Source organism: Alnus glutinosa, chromosome 12 (assembly GCF_958979055.1).
Source record: "Alnus glutinosa chromosome 12, dhAlnGlut1.1, whole genome shotgun sequence".
Taxonomy (NCBI): Eukaryota; Viridiplantae; Streptophyta; class Magnoliopsida; order Fagales; family Betulaceae; genus Alnus; species Alnus glutinosa.
In genome coordinates this window covers 18,203,822-18,226,482 of record NC_084897.1, presented here as the reverse complement: position 1 = coordinate 18,226,482, position 22,661 = coordinate 18,203,822, and the positions used below count along the sequence as shown (strand labels likewise).

General features: G+C 33.4%; 2 protein-coding genes across 2 annotated transcripts; one reads left to right on the top strand and one right to left on the bottom strand.

The window, feature by feature from the left end:
- The first annotated feature begins 3,229 nt into the window (after positions 1-3,229).
- LOC133851127 (uncharacterized) lies at positions 3,230-8,910 on the top strand. The gene is made up of 5 exons (XM_062287437.1): positions 3,230-3,618; positions 4,415-4,609; positions 5,637-5,818; positions 6,729-7,058; positions 8,632-8,910. The coding sequence occupies exons 1-4, from the start codon at positions 3,330-3,332 to the stop codon at positions 7,044-7,046; spliced, it is 984 nt and encodes a 327-aa protein (XP_062143421.1). The 5' UTR covers positions 3,230-3,329; the 3' UTR covers positions 7,047-7,058; positions 8,632-8,910.
- Positions 8,911-13,106: 4,196 nt separating this feature from the next.
- Positions 13,107-15,835, bottom strand: LOC133851128 (auxin-responsive protein IAA16). The gene is made up of 5 exons (XM_062287439.1): positions 15,372-15,835; positions 14,003-14,304; positions 13,725-13,860; positions 13,559-13,620; positions 13,107-13,445 (listed from the first exon to the last, which is right to left on the bottom strand). The coding sequence occupies exons 1-5, from the start codon at positions 15,641-15,643 to the stop codon at positions 13,408-13,410; spliced, it is 810 nt and encodes a 269-aa protein (XP_062143423.1). The 5' UTR covers positions 15,644-15,835; the 3' UTR covers positions 13,107-13,407.
- Between the last annotated feature and the right edge of the window lie 6,826 nt (positions 15,836-22,661).

Below are 22,661 nucleotides of genomic sequence, written 5' to 3'. Positions count from 1 at the left end.
CAATCTAAAAAATACCTGTCTAGTTGCGAGGCATTTATAAATGAAATGTTGAGAGCGGTTCGGCTTTTCCATTGGACCACGTGTCAGATCTGGAGTGCTTGTCGACTACTCGGATCTTGGGATTGAGGTATACTCTCCACGATTTTTGCCAAGTCGGTTGAGATCGTGGAGTCGTGGTTCGTGCTCCGCGATTATTGCAGAGTCAGCCCTCAACTGGCTTCAGATCGTGGGGATATTTTCCTATTGTGCGGATCATGGAACTGAGGTACTCTCCACGATCGTTGCCAAATCGATCTTTAACCGACTTGAGATCATGGGACTTCATGGTCGTCGTAAGGTCGGCTTTTAACCGTCTTTGATCTTTTTGTAGAGACGGCAAATCACCGAGTCTGGACATGACAGTCTTGGCAATTAGCCGTTGATCTTAATGGGCCACGATCCTGGCCCATTGGGCAAGATCAACGACTTCGTCGGGATTATTCCCTAACAATATGCAAAATCGATGAATGACAGAATACCAAAAAGACATTTCTCTTAAAATTTAATTACGGTAATCAGCTCAAAGGCAATGGAAAATCTTTCATGAATATTTTCCATCAAAAACAAAAGTAATAACTTTTTTTTCTTTTTTCTTTTTTCCTTTTTTCAAGGTTAGAATCTACGAGATAAAAAACCATCCCACGAAAGAAAGATTTGAATTTCTTGCAGTTATCTCTAATTTAAAGCTAACTATATCCAATTTCATCAAATCTGAAAAACCCATGGCTTCCAAAAAAAAAACCATGTCCACTAAAAAAATTAGAAAGAAATTAATATTGGTGTTTTCTACCCCAAAGTTTGACCCCAAAATCTGAAAGCAAAATATATCTAGACTTTTGTTAAGACCCAAAATTTTGACCTTATTAATTCAAAAAGTTTCTAAATGCTAAACATATATGTTTTGTGTGTATGCCGAATTCTTGATTTACGAAGTAAAACCATTATCTACAATTCATCATCTTTGTTGCCATGGATGTTTGTCCTATATCCTTAATTAGGTCGACAATTCATATTTTATCATCCATTTTCACATTCAACCATGCCCATCTAGTCATCTTCACATTCATAATTGAAAAAATGCTAAATACTACACAAATATTTTATAAATATCTCATAAAGTTGATATGACAGGGTCGAATAGCCTTTGAATCAGCCATTATATATATATATATATATATATATATATATATATATATATATATATATATATATATATATATATATATATATATATATATATATATATCCAATGACACTATTAAACCTTGCCACATCAACTTTGTAAAATATTTATAAGATATTCACATGGAACGTAGAATTACTCCAATTATCAAATCTTTTATCAGCTTTTACATTCAATTGTTGATGGAGTCTCCGCCACATCAACAAATTGTCTAGTTACTAATTAACCACGTAACAAAGCGACACGACATACTTACGATAATATGATGTGTAAAAAAAACAAAAACAAAAACAAAAAAGAAGGGTGAAAGAGAGTAAAGCCTCGGACAGAGTTTTTCTCCGTAAATTTGGTTCAAAAAAATTCATTCAACCAAATCTATAAAAATAATATGTGTCTCTTGTGAATATGAAAATCCTATTTTTTTTAATAGGAAGAAAAAGTTGGAATAAATTTTATTAAAAAAATATGTGTTTTTCAAATGTTAAAAAACACATGTCCTGTTATATAGATTAGGTTGAAAGAACTTTAGAGGAAATCTTTGTTCCGTAAAACCTCCCCCCATCATCCTACAAATCCGGTGGAGGTCAGGGGTCTCCAACCAAATTAGATTTTTAAGTTAGGTGATAAAACTAAAAAATGAAAAAATTAGGACAGTAAAAAACTAATTTTAAATTATTTATTTCAAAAGAACATATAGTTATGGAGGGATTTTTAAAATTTGAAAGGCTATAAACCCTCATTCTTAGCTATAGTTCTACCTCTGCGTCTCCACCTTCTCTGAAAGGTCGGGTTCGGGTCGATCTTCTTGACCCATCAATTCGTTAAGAGTAAATCTAAAAGCGACTCGTTTAGTTAAACGGGTTACATCCTTCAATTCGAACATGACCTGTGAGTGACTCAACACGACCTGCTTGACCTAGGTCATTAACGGGTTGATCTGTTTGACTTATGTAAACCCAAAAGCAACCTGTTTGACCTAATCCAACACTAGTCAACCGAGTCAACGACCCGTTTATGACCCGAACTCGTTTATGTTAAAGCCTAATCTTCTAATGTCGTGTCGAGTTCATGTCAGGTTCGTAGATCATGTTAAAAATTGCTAGCCTTTGAGAGGACACCTCTACTACTTTGTAAGCCTTTATCTACCAGATCATTATTCTCTCAAATTGTTTACTCGAATTTGAGAGAATTTAGACAGGTTATTGTGAGAGACCATTTATAAAACCCACCTGACCCGATAAGTAGTTAGGCAACCTAATTTTTACTTGGTTATGTATGTCCCATAAGTAGTCTTTCGCAATCACATGCTCTAATTCTCTCAAATTCGAACAAAAATGATCATAATCCTTAAAATTTCATAAGTGGTTTCTAACAACCTAATTTTTTTTATTATTGTTTTTTATTTATTTATTTGATAGTAAGATATAATTAAAATTTCACACATACTAAAGGTATAATGGTCCCATTTGACAAACCCTTTTCCTAATATTTGAGGTGAATTTTTTTATTGAGTAGTAGTAAAAGGTGATTGATGTTATAAGGTAAAAAAAAATTGTATGGAAAATTTTATATTTTAATAAGTTTTTTATTTAAATAATAATAAAAAGTTATTGATACGATATAAAAAAAATACAAAAGTAAAAATATTTTAAAATTAATGTTTTTTTTTTTTAAGAAACGTGAAAATAAAGAAAGAAAAAGGGAATTGTCAAGCTGGGACAATGTGTCCAATTAATTAGGTAGCAGGTGGCACCTAGGACTAGGCGACTTTGTTGACCTGAAAAAAAATCCGTTGACAATTTGAACCAAAAAACTGATCAGAACTGATTTTTTCAAAGGATAAAAACCCATACATTTATTTATTTATTTATTTTATTTTTGAAACCGAGGATATTTTAAATCGGGTCGTTTTTTTTTTTTTTTAAAAAAAAATTTCTTAAAAAAAAAAAAAAAAAAAAGAGAGTCATCGGCGCTTCGCATATAAAAATGAAATAAAATAGCCAAACAAAATTTGTACAGTCCAGACACCAAAGCCGTTTCGACTTTCAACCACGGTGCTGCACAACTAGACAAGTTCATTGCCAGGTCTCGCTCTCTCGCTGTGAAAATGTCGGACGGAGTGTTGACCATCCTTGACGGGAGCCAGCTGAGATCGCTGGACCCGACCCTGCCCGAAAACGGCGTCGCTTTGACCGGCGGCGAGGTCCTGGACCTGGCCGATTCAAGAGCCTCCTCGGCTCTCTTCGGCATCTCATTGCCCGAAACTCTAAAGCGCTCCGCTCTCCGACGCATCCACGTCGACGACGTCGTCTCCTTCAGAAGCACCCAACTCGGCCGAGACCTAGTCCCCCACAGTCTTTCAGACTACATCTCTGCCATGGCCGATCAACTAAAAGGTACCTCTACGTGTTTGCGTTTTGAGATAGCATTGCATGTTTGAGTAAAATCCGAACACTTATCTCTTAGTATAAGAAAACAGGGTTTTTTATTATGTGTGAGAGAATAGTTGATTGACCTTGATCCGATGATCGCCTGATCTGAAACGTTTCAGCGTCGGCTTTGGTTGTGCTTGGTTGCAAGGAAATTGTGAGAGACACAAAGAAAATCAACTTGTTTGAATATCTCAGAATCAGAAACCGCGTGACCCCCTTTTTTTTTTATTACCGCGATGTTTGGTTGTTGAGAAAATGTGGACAAGGGAAAAGAGAAGATCTGAATGCTTGGATCTTTGAATCATTATTATCTATCGGTTGGACCGATTTATATTCATTCATACATCTTTGTTGGTGTGTGTGTGTATGCACGTGTCTATAGCTGAGCTTAATGGCCAATGGTGTTATCGTGGTCTAATGTAATTTGTTAGGAGTTTGGACTCTGGCTGTGTTTGATTGCTGAGAAAATGTGAGGAAGGAAAGAAAAATCAACTTTCTCGAATATCACATGATCTAAAACAATATGAATCTTTTTGTACATCAGTGTGTTTCATGCTGAGAAACAGTGGAGTTTAACAAAAAGAAAAGAAAAGGAGAAGGAAAGAAAGAGAAGAGAATTGAATGTTTGAATATTAAAAATCTTACTTACTAGTGGTTTGAGAAACATATATGCATGTTACTCTAAGTGCATAACTACTTTCATGTTATGTTATTGCTGAATTGAAAAAGATATGTGCTTATGTGTGACTTATTTTGGCAGATGATCCACTTGTTATAGCGACATTGAATGGAAACATTCTTAGATTGTTTTTGGAGGACGAGGATGATTTTGCAATGATAGCAGAGAATTTGTTCACCGATTTAGATGCAGAAGATAAGGGGAAGATCAGCAAGGGTGAGATACGGAATGCTCTTGTCCACATGGGGGTTGAAATGGGTGTTCCTCCTTTCTCAGGTTCGCTTTAATATTTCAGATTGTTATTTTGTGATTTGGAGGATTATTGTTGATAATGTAAATGTTTGGATTCACTGTGTATGGGTAGTGGATTTGGCACTGGTAAATCGAGCTTGGGATTTTGGTTGAAGCTAAATTCACTATATATTCTTCTGATGATTCACTTGTGGATTTGAAATCATTGCATAAAGAGAGATAGAGAAAGAAAGAGGGGAAAAAAAAAAGGAACAATGAAAGGGGAAAAAAATCAATTAAGAAAAAGAAATTATTGCACCAATTGAAATGCACTTCCTAGAATTGTGTAACAACTTCTACTCATTATTGATCTCCTAAAGGAAATGGCAGAGACAATTGAATCTCATAGTAGAATTCACCAATTTAATCCCAATATAAAGCTAGAAATCTGCAAATTGGTTTGTGTTTTTTGAGGCATGCTCCAATTTAAAGTATTCAAATGAGTTGAAATTGTTAGGTTTTATAATCTTAAATACCATAGGTGGGATCTCATGTTAGAATGCTTATGCCTAGTGAATCCCAATAGAAAGCTAGAAATCTGCAAATTGGTTGGTGTTTTTTTGAGGCATACTCCAATTAAAGTACTCAAATGAGTTGAAATTGTTAGGTTTTATAATCTTAAAAATACCATAGGTGGGCTTATCCCTAGTGAATACCAATATGGAGCTCCAAATCTGCAAATTGGTTGGTGTTTTTGGGGGATGTTCCAATTTAAAGGACTCAAATGAGTTGATCTTGCTATGGCATATCCTCTGTGACAGATACAATTAGATATGTTTGCCTGGAATTGGTAATGACTGTCCAGACTTTATTGTGTAAGGCAAGATCAAGCCTCTTATTAATGGCTTCCAACTCCAGATGCCAATTGGTGGAGAGTTTGACAACAGTACCTAGCGCACATTGAGACTCACAACAAACTTGATAATCTAGCCTGTACTCTTAAATTTTATTAATTATGAATTCCATACATACGAATATTCTCAATCCAAACTCACGGAGTGCGATTGAACAGAATTTCCTCAGCTAAATGATATCTTGAGGAAATACGGGGCCGAGGGAGACGAAGAATTGGGCCAAGCACAATTTGCGCAATTGCTCCAGCCTATTCTTCAAGAACTAGCAGAAGCCTTGACTGCAAGGCCTGTTGTTTTCATCCAGAATATCAAGGTCATTAACGGTTCTAAGCTGAAAAAGGTAGTCCATTTTCCCTGTCTTTTCTTTTACTTATGTTTTCACAAATTATCACAAATTATCTTTTTCTTTGGCTTGTCCATTGTTATTTTCTGCTAATAAACTCGTTCCTTCAGTTAAATATACCTAAATTTATTTATTCAAGAATCTGTTCAGTGAAGTCTACTTTCTTTTGGGGAATTGAGGCATTACCACTCCTTGGGTATACTTTTGACTTCAAGAAACAATCTGGAATTTTTTTCTGGTTAGAAAACATGAAACTGTAATTTGAATGAATAAATTAACTTATAATAGAGAGAGCTGTCATTCTTGAATAACATATGGAAGTTTGCAATAACTTGAAGAATTATTTCCAATAGTTCAGATATTTGTGGGAATTTTAGAGAATGGGTCCTTATTATAAGGATAATATTGGCTTATGTTGACTTGTAGATACTATTCGAAAATATTCTGAATCCTGGATTACCATAGCTGGTTGGGAGTGCTTTGGAACAGAGGCACTTCAGGGGAGAAACCCTGAAAAAGTCCTGGACAAGTTATTTGTTTCAACATTATATCAATTAATTTGCTTTGGTCAATTGACATGCTAAATAAAATTTAATATATACAATTTAAAGGACAAAAGATTGATAAGTACTTAGAAGGTATACAACACTGTAAATTTGAAGAAACAATAATCATGTACGTTTTCTTTGAATCAACCTTACGGCATTGGCCCACAGGTTTTGCCATACCTTTTGACCTAGTTTTTGACCATCCTAGTCCTTGATCGGATCAATGGTCAAGCTGGATTTCAAGATTTTCCTTGATTGCAACTCAAGAATGTTTCTGGTCTTTTTCCAATAAGTTTGGAATTTAGTGGCAATTGGTATAAGGCTTATCAAGAAATATTTCTAAACTCAATTATTTACAGATTTTGGCTGATGAGGAGGAATTAAACCATATCGTCGAGAAGATGTTGGAGGAAAAGCACACTGGAAAGGATGGTCTAGGGAGTGTTGAGTCAATGAGGGGCTTCCTTGAGAGAAATTGGAAAGGGTTGGGCTTGCCACCACCAGGAGCCACCGATGCAGTGGTTCTTCTCTATGATGCAGTCTTTACTGATGTGAAGAACGAAAAAAGTGCTGTGGGCGTTGAGAAGGATGAATTGGGAAAACTCCTGAAGGAAATCCTCTATAAATTTGCTGAGCAGCTTGAAGCTAATCCCGTTTATCATGATCATAACCATTGAGTTCTGAGGCAGGTACACAGTTGTTTGTACATCCATCCCCTTGCAGGCACTTATCAACAAACAATGCATTGCAACATCACTTCTCTATTGGTGGTGTTGACTGTTGAGTTGATAACATGTTTCATTGTGATTTACTACAACATATATGAGGCTTTTGGGTGGCTGCATGGGTAATATATAACCTTCTATAGAAAACGTATACAAGTTTTCAATACATAGATTAAGGAGGAAAAAAGGTGGGCGTTGGATACAGTTCCCTGTCACAGTGTTGATTTGGCTGATACTTTTACTGTTTGATATCTTATATTTTGTTTGAGTCCAAGAACCATCTCTTACGGAATTGGACAAAATTTTAAATTTAAAAGTGTCATTTGATAGTTTGGCTAAAATTTAGTTTTAAGAGTCATTAAAAAAATAAAAAATAAAATTAAAAAAAAAATAAAAAAAACTTTGAATTTGTTTAAAAAGTAATGATGAATTCGAAAGAAAGAAAAAGGCCCACACGAAAAACTCAATAAACAAATTAATTTTTTTAACGAGTGATGTTTCAAAAGAGTAATTCCATGTGCATTATTTCTAATCATTATTTTGTGCTTTTTATTAGATGAGAGAATTATATGTATTTTTTTATTAGTTTTTTTATGCATTGATGAGCTACATATTGCCAATTCGTCAGTAAATGTAGCTAGCCAGATGGAGAGATTTTTTTTGGTATTTTTTTGTTACAGGAGTAGCCAAAATAACCTTAAGACGGTCTTGTTGGGCAAACTGGCAGCCCAGTATGATTAACACTAGAAAATTCACCTTAAAATCTGGATTCTAGTCAATATGTTGGCAAATGCTTGATTTCTCTCCTAGTTTACGAATATAGTGTATTTCTTAACATTACTCTTGCAGGAAAAAAGTGTAGAATTTGGAAAAACACACAAATTAGTTAGAAGCCTACGTACACATTTGACGAGCTTTTCTTGGCCCCAACCGGGTTAGCAAGGGTTAAATATTATTTAGCCCTCTAAACTAATAGTTATTTTTTATGAAGCATCTTGAACTAACAAGTATCATGATTTAGCCCTTTAAACTGTTAATCTGTCAGTTTTGATAGTTATGTTGGATAGGAAATTAAATTTGACCAAAATGTTTCGAAAATACCATTATTTTGACAGTTGAAAAACCAAAATTATCATTTTTATTTATTAATTAGTAGAAAAAGACAATGGGTAATTTTGGTTTTTCAATTGTCAAAATAAGAATATTTTCGGAACATTTTGGTCAAATTTGATTTTCCATCCAACATAACCGTCAAGACTAACGGATGTAATTAAGTTGCAACAAATTGGCAATATGAAGGAATTGGCATGACAATTGTTAGTTCGCGGTGCTTTATCAACAATGACAGTTAGTTTTTTTTTGATAAGTAACAATGACAGTTAGTTAAGGGGGTTAAATCATATTTAACCCATATAAAAACAAATAATAGGGGACCATCCACCGATTTGAAACATACTGATCATATTCATGTTTTATGCATATTATTAGATATATATAATCACCGAAACTTAATTACGAGTGCATTACATCATTTCAGGTGCTTTGTGGCTGATTAGGGGGGCAGTAGATGGAATTTTGAATGGGCCTCAAAATGAAACCCGTGTTGGGCCAGGCCCAGGTAGATAGAATAAGAAACAAAAGGTCCACTGGAACTCCGAGTTGATGTCAGAGCCCAACGTGTCAACTGCACATCATCCACCAGCCTCTTGTTGATGGTGTTGTGGTTGTGAGACAAAATTTCTCAGTGTGTATGTATATATATAAAAAGAAAACTTATCTCCCTTTTGGATAAAATTTTTTGGCGAACTCAAACAAATCAGTCTCTAAAAATAACAAAGAAACATGGGTAAATGGTAAGAAAGTGACAAAAGTGCAATAAGCAAGACCCACAAATTGAATTGTGATACGGGCCCAAGCTCAAGTAGAGCCGATCTCGCACAAGATTTTTCAACTCATGTCAAGCTCGAACTTTACTATTACTTGAACGAGCCGAGCTTGAACATGCAATACCCGCTCAGGATTGACTCGTTTATACCCCTATCCACAAAGGTAGGTCATCTAAGCAAAGACCTACAAAGGTGACTCATTCAAATAATTACTACTCGGAGTATGACTCGTGAAGTTTATAAACACATCTATTTCTCGCTCTTTGGCCGACGTGGGACAAAACATTGTTTTTTCTTTCTATGCAATACTAAAAAGGGGAATAGGTAAGGTGAGAGAAAGTGGTACTAGCTAGAGCTGAATAGGAGAAGATGGTCATAAGTGAAACCCACAAAGATATTTCATCCAGTCAATTGTTGATTGGCAGAGGAGGACCCATAGAACTTATAAACACATCTATTTCGTGCTCTTTGGCTGATGTGGGACAAAGCTTATCATTTTCTTTTTCTACACAATACCAAAGGGCTTTGTTCCACATGGGCCAAAGAATGGGAGATAGATGTGTTTATAAGCTTTACGGGTCCTCTTCCGGTCAATAATTACATGAAAAATTATTATAAGATTCTTGCAATACCATTACCAGCCATATGATCATATTTACTCAGAATTACTACCTGACCATATTGTAACAAACTTGATCATTATAATTAGGTGGCTTCTCTTTTTTCCATAGAAGGAAATCTAGAATTTAACCACTATTTTTCCATTTTAAAAATAATAATAATAAAAAAAATCTTTTACCAGCTTAAAAACGGAGACATCAGGTCAACTTGCTTAAGAAATAGGAAACGCATGTTATTACCTATAATAATAATAATAATAATAATAAAAAAAAAAAAATAAAAAAAAAAAAATTAAAAAAAAAAAAAAAAAAAAAAAAAAAGAAGAAGAAGAAAGAAGAAAAGGAAACGCATATTAATATTGCATCATTAATGTTAGATCACAACAAATCAATATGAAAATGGGGTCAACAGTAATTTTCAAGATATAACCAGGTTGATTTCTAGAAAAGTGAGGGGGGTCACAAAGGTTATTCTTAAAATCTCAATACTTTCCTTAGACAATTTTTTTTTAGACTTTGTATTCTTGGATAGCACTGTAAACATACACCAACATATATGACTCAATTAATTATTCTTAGGTCTAGACATCATGCAACAATTTATACTAAACAATATAAATTATAAAAGAATATTCCAAAGTTCATGCATTAAAATAATTAATATTGAACAATATAAATTATAAATGGAATAAAAATTTAATATTAAAGCATAAAACCTAGCATAGCTTACTGGTTTAAAGTTTGGTACTTTATGGGCTTAAAGGTCCCAAGTTTTATTCCCACATGAGCCCAATTTTATTTTATTTTTAAAAAAATATGAATGGGCTACTGGGTCAACCCTTTATATCGGGTAGGCTACAGTATTGGGTCAGTCCACTTTATTAGGTCAGGTCTCCATATTGGGCTGCCCATTTGGTCCAGTCCACTAAATGACCTTTTTTTAAAAAAAAAAAAAAATTAACTGAAACTAGGTCTGGCTTGGGTTAAAAACCCTACTTGGAACCAAAATTTTATGACATGAAATACAAACCCTAACCCGAAAACTTTAGCCTCTTTGCGGCGCCACCCTGTTCTTTGCACATCATTGTTCGCATCTTTATGAACAGTGCTTGTATTTGCAGCAAAGCTTATGGTGGTGCAAGGCCTGTACACAAATTATGTATCCGTCTTTGAATCAAAACGCCGAAATAAAGTGAGTCCTTCAAGGAAGTATCAACCTCCATAAGAACCCAAACATGTTGCCTTAATTTACGCATGACCTTCAAAATATAATTACAGCAAACTATGCTCTTCACAAATCACAAATAAAGATGAATCATGCTTTTCAAAGTGTGTTTCACGAGGCAAATTGGGTTTCTGTAACAATAAAGTTCCATCCTTTTCAATAAAAACTTTTAGACCTTTTTTTTTTTTTTTTTTTTTTTTTTGGTTCGTACAGCGTGGCAAACACATTGGGGAAAAAAAAAACCCTACTGTGACAGTGGGTTTCAAGACAAAAACAAAAACCCGTAGGTGAAAGAAAATACCCCATGGTGAAAAGTTTTCACATAAAAAAAGAAAAAAAAGAAAAAGAAAATACCCATATACTTTTCAACCGTACGTAAACAATAAATATAATTATAAACAAATTATGTTCACAAAAATAAGTACATTCAATAATGATAACGCATAGCAAAACTTGACGCTATGCAAAATGACATAAAGATTGCTCTGATACCATATGTTAGCATAAACATAATTATTATATTAAACAAATACGAAGCGAAAAGTGAAAGAAATGATTTAGAATTACATCCAATTAATCATTTTTGCTCGAGCGTTTTAAAGAACTTTGGAAAGCAAAATAATAAGAGGTATCTTTTAACCTCTGTTTACTGAATGATGCACTGATGGAGTACACATACTTTTTATTTATAGGCTAGGTCAGGAATTCTCAAAATTGGTATATACCGTAATTATTTCACCCATCAAGAAATAATTAATTAATTAAATTGATTTGATATCATTTTACAAATTAATGTCAATAACAATTAATTTAATTCGATTCCATTGAGTAATTTAATACAATAAATTACCGTACCGTACATCATATATGCATTTTATTATTAAATATAATAAATTATATATACACGTGACATATAGGCCAAATACAAAAGCAAAAAAATAAATAAAAACAAATGCAAAAACCAAGCTGTCAGTATAATTGGTAGTGTAAAGAAAGAAGAGACTAGACCATATCTTACAAATCCCTAGTTTTATCATTTATTAATGATATCAGAATTATTCACTTGCCAAATAGTGAAAAACATATATAATAATCTAAAGTAGGAAAAATATAATAATCACTTTGCAACAAATCCCTAGTTCTTGAGAGGGAAATGACAGACTTCACAAATCCCTAGCTAGTTTGTGTTGGAGAATCTTTCTGCACATGTTTCCAACCAATTAAGCCGTACATTACGCAATTCTATTTAATCATTAATCCATTAATTAAATAACAAAAAATAATCCCTAACTTGAAGAACAATCCCCACCCACTAGCTTGCCTAATCGCTAACTGATCGATTGGATCGTAATGTTTATGCCCCTAAATATAATTGCAGCCAAACTTAAATGGAAAGACAGCAATTTGCATACCTCAATTATACGGTCCCTCAAATCAATACAACATTAATTGGGTTTTGTTTTATCCCACAATGCTTGCCGACAATTTTAACCCAACACTTAAATTTTTTTCTTTCACTAAAAATTTATCAAAAAAATTGGTCGAAACAATCGCATCAGTATCATTGAATAGCTATAAAATAAAAATGTAATATATAACATTTCACATCACATTTATCATTAATTAGCTAATCGAGTAATACTATATACAATATTAATATTTTACTAAATTATTCTATTATGCTGTTGGTGGTAGTGGCAATTTACATTTTTTTTTTCTTTTTAACAATGATCGATTCAATTGTGAATTTATAATGATACTGCCGCATCAACATAATTAATAATATAGTGATAAAATATTAATGTACTTGGTGAATAGCATGGTGAAAAAAGGAGGTCAATTGGCCTATTAGCAAATTTGAAGGATTATAATATTATATAGACTGTCACTATCCTTAAAAGGAAGCTAAGAAACATGTGAATGATTCCTACCTTGCCTGAGGTTGGGGTGGGAAAATGAACTATATATTCTTAATGTGCAGATTTAATCTTAAAAAAGAAAAATTTTAAAAAAAAAAAAATGAAAAAGGTTGACAAGAAATAAGCCAACCAAAACGATAATGCCCTCGACAATATGCACATGGCTATGCTCCACCTTATCGCTTTGTTCATGGACCTTAGTTATTGCCTCGATCCTCAACCAATCAAATAAAATACAAATAAAAGTTAAATCATAAAGGTACGCATAATTCATAGAATCTCATCATAGGCCACATAAAATAAGTAAAAGCCATTGAAAATTTGGGAGGGGGGGGGACAAAAAAAAAAATACTCGTGAGTCATGACAACAAGAAACGTTGACATTTTTATTAGACAAGCCATTGACAATTAAAAAAAAAAAAGAAAAAAAGAAAAAAGCTTACACATGAACATGAGCAAGGTCTTATAAACATCGTCCATATTATTGCTTCTTGTTCCTAACAAATCTCCAATATGTCTCTCTTATGCTTCTAAATATTAAGAAAAAAAAACAAAAAACAAAAAAACATTGGTACAGACAGTACATCCAAACCCCCTGCTCGACCGCTCTCGAGCCGGTCTGCTTTTCTTTCAACCATAGACACAACTCTGAAAACACTTCTTTCAGCTTCTGTTCTTGCATTTCTCCACCGCTCTCGGTGCTGCAAAATATATATTGAAACAATTATATATTAAGCATAATTGTTTTTTACGTAATTAATAGTGTTAAAGTACGTATAGCTAGTAGTACTTAATGTTAATCAAAGTAACTAACCAAGTCCAATTGCTTCAGATCCTTTCATTATCCGCAAGCGCTTGCATGAATCAACAAACATCCTGCAGAACAAAAGAAGAACTAATTAGCAATATAATCGTGTGTGTGTGTGTGTTATATATATATATATATTAGTTATAAATTTAATAATTTAATTAATACTTACTCCCATGGCACATCGCCTACAAGCATCCAATCTCCGTCCTTGTCCTCGTAAGTTGGCACGTACTCGGAACCATTCAAGAGGTCTATCAATTTGCTCTCGTTCATGAAATCCTTCATCCCTTGTGACCCACAATTCCCTTCATGAATCAAAACCAAAATTTACCTTTCGCTGATCAGTTTATGAACAAGTACTTAATTAACCATTATTTTCTATCCTTAATTAATTTCTGTGAAAATTAAGCTATTTTTTAATTAAACAAGAAGTGCCGGATATATTACCAATGGTAAAGGAGCTGAACATTTTCCCTAGGGCATCAGAGAGTTCCGGGTAGCTCTTGTACAGCTTCAAGTCCACCTTACGTAGATAGGGTGCGCCATCCATGCTAACCTTAACAAAGGCTGCACTGCTGCTAGCCTTTTCGGCATCGTCGTTACTGTTCTTCTGGACGGCCACGATATTCCTTCGGAACGATCGGACAGGTGGCCAACCCACCTTTTCGGCTTCGTCGTTACTGTTCTTCTGCACGGCCACGATATTCCTTCGGAATGATCGGACTGGTGGCCAACCCACAACCTGTTCCCTGAAAGTCAAAGTTTACATCCTTATATCTTGTTAGTTACACTTGACTTTACGTATCCCAAACATTAAGATATATAATGTTAATATCCTAAAATTTTGAAAGCAAAAAAAAAAAAAAAAAAAAAAGCATCTAGATATATGGTTTGAGATTGTTTTTATCTGTAAGGTCGGCTAATATTTAATTTTATTTTTTTAAAAAAATATACTTATTTTTGTGCTTCTGAATGTGTAGTTAAAAGGATGTGTCAGGTGATCAACTTAGCTGTATTGGACTATCTTTCCCATGTTCCTTGCTTCACGTTTGAATTGTTTGGTTGTTGAGAAAAGTACTAAAGATTCCAAATGTTTTGTTCTTTTCCTACATCTTCCCGACAACCAACCAAAGCCTTGAAAAGGCCAATAAAATTGCTCACGAGTCTAGGATGTAAAGCCCCATATCCTTAAAGTCGTTCATTAATTTATTGACAATAACAAAATAACAAAATAATAATAATAATAACAAAATAATAATAATAATAACAATAACAAAGAAGAAGAAGAAGAGGAGGAGATGAATCATGGTGGTGATGAAAATAAGGTCTTTCATGTCTTTAATAAAAACAATCCATAAGAATTAGTATTAAGAGGGAGAAGATGATGATATGATGATGATGAAAATAAAGTCTTTCGGTCATGTCTTCATAAAAACAATTTAAAATCCAAAAGAATAAGATGTAGAAGAAGAAAAAATGTGGCAAAAAACGCTGATTTCTTGAATGGAACCTCATGAATTCTTAACTTATTAATTCTTAGACAAAGTGACAACAAGTTTGCTTTAATTTTCTTAGCAAACTAAAATAACCGTTTAATTCATTGATTTCTAAAAATACTCCAACAACGTTAACGTTTACTAAAACATTCAAGCAACTAGCTAGGAAGCCAAACATATCTGACCTCTCATCCATATATCATATATGCATTTACACTACTCAAAACCAAAGAACATCAACATAAATAGACAAGAAAACAAGATTTCAGAAATATTAACGGATGACCATATATATAGCTAAAGTAATAAAAGAAGCTTACTTGGCTGGTGGCTTTGCAGGATCATTAGACGATGGCTGAGGTACAACACTCTTCTTCTTCATCTTCTCATCAACTTCATTATTCTTCACAGACTCCTTGGAAGATAGATTGAGCTTCAAATCAACGGTTTCTGAAAACCCTCTCTTCCCACCATTCTTGGCTGCCTCACCATCATTTCCACCTCCACCAGGTAACCCTAGGCGTAACTCCGTCTCCTCAAAGTTAATCATGCTATACTTGTCACGCTCAACGGACTCCAAAATGCTGCTCATATTTTCCCACCAAATTCACGTCCAAATGTTCTCCTTTCTGATCTCACAATATTTTTTTATTCTCTCTCTCTCTCTCTCTCTCTAGATCTCTCTCTGTTTTTCCCTTTCTTCTTGTAGCTTTCTTCCCTTGCTAATGTTGCCAGAGAGGGTGCAAGTGAAGATGGGAATATGGAAGTTTTAGAAGAAAGCCAATTTAGCTCTGCTGGGTGATAATATATGTGGTAATGTCGTGGAGGGACTTTTAGACGGTGCGGATGTTGCCACGTGTAGGGTCTTGTTATTTGGACCGTCCACAGCTTGTCGGGAGAGTGATGTCATGCATGATGTCATTCTCGGAATGATTGTGGTAAGGCAAGTGGACACACCAGCTGGCTATGTTTGCCTTTTTTTTAATGCTCCTTCCAATTATATATGCCTGATTAATTACCTTAAAAAAGAAAAAGGGCAAAAAAAAAAAAAAAAAAAAATACTTTGCTTAGAAAAGAATTACAGAAATTAAGATATAAACAACTCCTTTGTAAATAAAGCAAATATTTTGATATCAGGTGAAACATATGAGAGGTTCGTTTTCTGTACTGTTAATTTTTGTGGGCTTCATTGCAATCACTAGCTTTAATGGGGATTCTTTTAATTTTGATGAAATTTTAATTATCATTAATTTTTTGCTAACTTCATTTCGATGGTTTTTTTTTTTTTTTTTTTTTTGATAATTTCATGAAAAATATATTAAATTATACGTCGTTTTGAGATAAGAGTACTGAACTAGCAAACGTCTCAAACTAGAGCATCTATGTTTCTAAACGTCTCACTTAAGAGTACTCCGTTAGGATTTGCTATTAAATCCTGTCAAAATTTTTAAAATACCCGTGTTTTTTTCTTAAAAATATATATATATAAAAATTTTCAAAGATTCAAGTATGAGTATTTTTGTAAATTCTGACCAACACATAAATCTTAAGCATTTTTTTTTACTAAAAAAAATATAGATACGCATTTTGTGTACTCCTTTAGGATTTAAAAGCAAATTCTAACGGAGTACCTTTAAATGAGATTTTTATAAACATGGATGCTCCAATTTTTTATATTTACTAGTTCAGTACCCTTATTTCAAAACAACGTATAATTTAATACCATTTTATAAAGTTTTATCTTCTTCTTCTTTTTTCTTTCTCTCCTTTCTTTTTCTTTTTTTTTTTTTTTTTTCCGGATTTTTCCTTCTCCTAACTTTTGCTCTCCCACATACATTGCCAGCTTGGGGACATTTTTACCAATGAAGTTCCATCATCAAAAGAATAGCATTTATAGAAGAATATATAGGATAATGCCTTAATGACGTGTCAGCAGATTATTAGGTCCAATCAAATCAAATAATTAAGCAAATTAAGAGATAAGATTTATGGATATTCAGAAAAGAAAACGGACATTATCGTTGCTTCAAGATTATCTTTAATCCTAGCTAGTGTTGTTATCCCCCTACTCCCCATTGTGTGGTCACCGTCCGAAGCACCTTCACCATCGTATCAATGGATCCAGCTGTTCCTTCACAAATTTGACAAAGAGATATCGAAAACAAAAGTGCCGAGTGCATCACCAAAAGAACAACTTTATCGCTTGCACACAGCCCATAAAACATTAAAGGAAAAATCACTATCAAGCTAGCCTCGTAAACCTTGATATATATATATATATATATATGTTTGTATAATTTGAAGGCCATAGAAAATGGAATCTAAACTAACGAGATTCTAATTGATAGTTGAAGATCGATGCCGGTTGATCGCACCCAGTTCTGAATAGATAATGCCTGCAAAATAAGAAATTAACAGGGAAAAGGTTAAAGTGATTCATCGATGGTCCCCGGCGAAAGTTATTCCAATGCCTAAGCCAGTAATGAGTTTTGAGTAGAGAAATATAAGAGAAAGTTTGGCAAGAATAAAGTGAGCGTACCTCGATCTCAACCATTTAGTCGGTCCTTTTCTTTTTGTAGAGTGTTTCTCGCGCATGGTTGTTTGAAGGTAAGTTTGGGGCTTAATTAACATAATTTGATCTGTGACTATCACTCTCTTAGCTCATGCTTATGCCATTTTCTAGTTGTAACAGAATGCCAGTGATCCAAGCTGTGGAAGGGGCTAGGATCAATACTATACATGAAAGCAACTCGATCCTCTCGATGCTCCCTGCACCTGCTTATTCATGAAAGGGTCTTTGGCTCGGCCGTTCTAACTAATTTTGGTTTGGCCGGCTTAATACGTTCAAGTTTTATCGACTTGGCACAGCTGGCTTTTGGCCGGCCGGCTAGTGTGTATTGTTGCCAACAAGCCTGGCTTAAGGTCATATATATCAAAGGTATAAGGCTGATTTAGTAGTTATACATGGGAGAAGGGGTTTATAATATGGCACGGTACGTATACCAAAAGTTATGTTAAACCACATTATCCTACTTTTTTAATAAGGTATTGTCAATTTAGTCTTTGCATTTTTTATTTTTTATTTTTGAAAAAAAAACAAAGAAGAAAAAAACTAACTAATGGTTGATTTACTCTGCACATCAACAAAATAAGATAAAAATTGAGATAAAAGTAGGGTCTGTATGGAAAATGATATTTGTATACATATTTTGTACACACATTCTATACACTTACAATGGATGTAAGACCCATGCATGTAGGATCCATCCCACATAGGTCTCACATGCATAAATCTCACACCCATTTTGAGTGTGTACAATGTGTGTGTAAATAATACAACTCAATCTATATATATGAAAAATGACTGTTGTACAACTCTTGACACAATGTACTCCTGTACAACTTCAACAATATTTTTTTCAAACTAACCGTTAGATCTGTTTTCTTATATGTGGGTCTTACATATCCAATGGTTTGATATTAAAAAAATGTTGTTAGAGTTGTATAAAAGTTATAAACGTATCATATCTCCTATATATATATATATATAAATTTTTAGATTTATTTTGCTCTTCTGGCGTAAAATCTCATCCTGATGAGAACATTTATGTTACAAATTCTCTGGCATTTTTCATATGTTGGTACGTACTCAGGTTCTACAGGAAACAACTTTGGTTGGTCTGATTTGTATTTATGCAATACTTGGGATGGTTGGGCAAAAGTAGGTATTGTTGGTGTAAGAAAATGAGAACTTATGCTATCTGATTTTGAAGAAAATGATGTTGTTTGAGCAAAAGTGGCTAATTTAGATTCTAAAGGAGAAAAATTTTTTAAGATAGTGAACTTATTCTAGGTTGGTGACAGCAATTATTCTGTAACCAATAATACTTGTCGAAAGTAGTTCGTCGGGATGCGTCGGCGGGAGACAATTGTAGTTGGCCAATGCACGCCAATTTGTCTTTTAGTATCGGCTAAGAATGATTCTTGTTTGTCATAATTTTGTGCTGAAAATAACTCTTGCCGGTCATAATTCATTATCATCATATGGATCTTGGGAATATCCTGGAAGCACTGATTCGCCTTCATCCTCATCATCTAATAATTAAGATAAAGTTTCTAACAAATGCTTTCTGAATTCTTGCTTAGAATTAGACGATGCAATTTTTGCTTGATTAATGATTTTCTTTAAAAGAATCGCTGATAAAGAGGTTTACATATGATTCTGAGATTTTCATAATAATATTCAAAAATATAATTTAAGCTTCCTAGAAATCTTTGTAATTGATTCCTATCTTTAATTTTATCAGGAAATTTATCTGCAAATTGGAGAGATCTATTTATTAGAGTTATGATATTTTGAAATATATTATGGCTAAGAAAATGAGTATTATTCTGAAATAAATTAATTTTAGTAGATGAGATTACTAATCCATTATTTTTTATAATTTGAACAAAGGCATTTCTCAAATATTCTCCCTAATCAATTGCACAATGCCTAAAAATTATATGTAATCTTTTATTTGTTGAACTTACTAGCTCGTTTAAAAGAGTAGTTTTCCGGATTACAAAATGTAACTTTTGAAAATATCTTCCTTACATGGATTGAATCAACATTTTCAAATAATAACTTGCAACAAATAACTGGGATCCAATTCCAATTAGTTTGAATTAGATCGACAATTATTGCTAGCTAGCTAGTATAATAGTATTGTTAGAATTTATTGTACGTGATGTAGCAATATTTGATCAGAATCTATATATGAACTATATATGCCATCAAACTACATTAACTCAGCTCCATCTAGAAATGTTCAAGATTAACAATAACTTTTCTAGTTTGAATCATTTTTATTCGTATTTTGACCAAGAAAAAAATGGTAAGCTGATAATATATTAATGGAAAAAGTACACATATTTCCCCCCAAACTACTATTTAATTAATTGTCAATGTCCCCCTTCCTCCCAGCTCTAAAACTACCAAAAAATGTCAATGTTCTCCCTAATGACAAAAATATCCTTCATAAATTATTTAAATAAAAAAAAATCGTTCTTTTTTTTTTTTAATTTTCTTTTCGTTTTTATTTTTATTTTAGTTTTAGTTTTAGTTTTTTTTTGGAATTCATAAGAACATTTTTGTCTTATTCTGAAAAAATTAGAGTCATTTTTGTCTTTTTGTTGGTCTTAGCCGGGAGAGGAGGGACATTGACATTTTTTTGATAGTTTGAGGGAGAATATTGACACAATTAGTAGTTTGAGGAGATATTGACAATTGAATGATAGTTTGAGAAGAATATATGTATTTTTTTCTTATATTTATCCATAATTTTAATAATGACTAATTAAAATTATTTTTAAGGTAGTTTGGCTAACTGAAATACCATTATTTGTATTCATGAGGAAAGGGGATCTCCACCTTCTTGCAGCCCTGGGGGGTGGGTGGGGAGCCCTTGGTGGAGCGCGCTGAAAAAGTCAACTTTAGAAAGCCATGTGCTGCATTTTATTGGTAGATAGGTATTGACTGGGACCCAGAACCCCACCAAGAATACAAAGTTTGTACGTCAACGGTCAACCAGCTTCCAATGATACCCTAATTAAGAAAAAGAATAAAAAACCCAAAAAACAAAGAAGATATATACAACTTTCCATGTGCTGTGTTTTAAAACAATCCAGAATTAAGAATAACCAAAATATAACATGTATGTCTACAGAATATATATATATATATATATATATATATATATATATATATATATATGTATGATCGCTAATTAATAAAATATTAAAAAGAAATGAATTGTTGAGGATTGAGGGCTAGAGGATAGAAGAAACTCTACTATAAATTATAGAATAATGCTAAATGTAAGACTTATATCCTCTTATTATCTCATTAAATGAAAAATAAATTAAATGACATGACATGACAATAAATCATAATTAATAATGTTGATTTTGTATATTTTAGAAGTTTATATATATAGTACATAAAATATATATATATGTGTGTGTGTGTGAAATCCATTGATTAAAAAAAAAAAAATTGAACTCAGCGACCAGTGTGTCCTCATGATCTCCTCCCTAAACCCTAATGATGTTTTAATGATGTTTTGTATACCAAAACATTGTGTTAGGCTATCTAAAATGGAAGACGAACGAGGAAAAAGCAAATCTCAAATCAATTAATTAAGCATGATAATGTAGTTGGATATATTTTGATGCTTAAATTAACAAAAGGTTTAATGAATCTATGCGAGAGAGCGATAGCTAGATAGGTGAAGTATGATATATATGTATATGCCTAGAATGGTTGCCTTCCATTTCTTATACAGAGTGTTTTCCCTTATACTGTCTTAGTCAGGTGTCATCTTATGATAGGGACAACTTTGGTCAAGTGTGATACGTGTCTAATTCATGTCTTTTAGCGAGGTATGTACGTCATTTAATTAGCCAGTTGTCGCTCGCTGGTAAGATACGGTCTCAGTAGGGTAATGGCACCGAATTCCACACACGTTGTTTGGTCGTGGCAGTTATAAGATGTTGTGAAGTGCTACGTGTCCCCTAGTGGTTAACGACATTGCTTGATTATTTCTTTTTGATAATAATGGGATGACAATTGAGATGTCGTGGCAAAGCAATTATTCTCTGCAACACGTCTTCCATTATTATCTGAACGACGGGCTTGTTGGTTCACTCAACCCATCAGAATTTATGATTTGGGTCCCAACTACCATAATCAGGCTTCTATTCTCAGCTCGAGACTAGTCAAGTAGATAGTCTATAGACTCTATACATATCTTGCCATAAACAAAAACAAAAAGACTTTCTTAATTACAATTGAACAACAAAAAAGAAAAGGATAATGATAGAGACAATGATGCCCATGGCCATGGCATGGCAAGCAAGCTAATTTTTCGCCATTCTTTCATGAGCTGTTTTTATTTTTATTTTTATTTTTTGTTCTTTTATAATCTTAATGTCCAAATTCAGTTTATCCTTAAAAGATGACAAAACGCAGAAAGCAAGAATGACAACGATTTGCCTCTCACTCCAAATTAATAAAAGAGAGGCCCATTCCAACCGATCCACACTCATAGCCCTCGTGTGGGCTAGGGCCCCACGGCAGACAGTCAATATCCTAGACCCCACACGTGTGCAGTTATTAGAATGGTACCACACCTCTCACTTTCGCCCTCACTGTCGTCTAATGTCTGTGTAACTCTGAGAGACACCGCACGTGTGCCATTAAGAGCCTGAGACTGATAGTACATTTTTTCACCAGTTGTACTGCTTAGGATAAAAATAAAAAACAAAACAAAACAAAAAAAGAGATTACATGAGATATATGTTGGTTGGACAGTACTACTATTTTCGTCCGTACCGTCCTTATCCATTTTTATTTTTATTTTTTTTTATCTTTTACTAATTTAACTTTTACCTCTATTTTTTTTTAATCAATACACAAAAAGTGGGTTACATGAGATCGAGCTAGGAGCGAGTAAGTTTCTAACAACATACCCAAAAGGAAAAGTCAATGCCAAAGAAAAATAGTAACAGAAAATAGGTCCATAAATTATCACAAAGGAACTATGCAAAAGAGTGTTGGAAAAAGCTAA

Coding starts and splice junctions, on each gene's coding strand:
- LOC133851127 (XM_062287437.1), top strand. CDS start 3,330: ATGTCGGACGGAGTGTTGACCATCCTTGACGGGAGCCAGCTGAGATCG. Junction 3,619..4,414: donor CATGGCCGATCAACTAAAAG/GTACCTCTACGT, acceptor TTATTTTGGCAG/ATGATCCACTTGTTATAGCG. Junction 5,819..6,728: donor ACGGTTCTAAGCTGAAAAAG/GTAGTCCATTTT, acceptor AATTATTTACAG/ATTTTGGCTGATGAGGAGGA.
- LOC133851128 (XM_062287439.1), bottom strand. CDS start 15,643: ATGAGCAGCATTTTGGAGTCCGTTGAGCGTGACAAGTATAGCATGATT. Junction 13,621..13,724: donor GTAGGCGATGTGCCATGGGA/GTAAGTATTAAT, acceptor TTTGTTCTGCAG/GATGTTTGTTGATTCATGCA. Junction 13,446..13,558: donor ATCTGAAGCAATTGGACTTG/GTTAGTTACTTT, acceptor TATATTTTGCAG/CACCGAGAGCGGTGGAGAAA.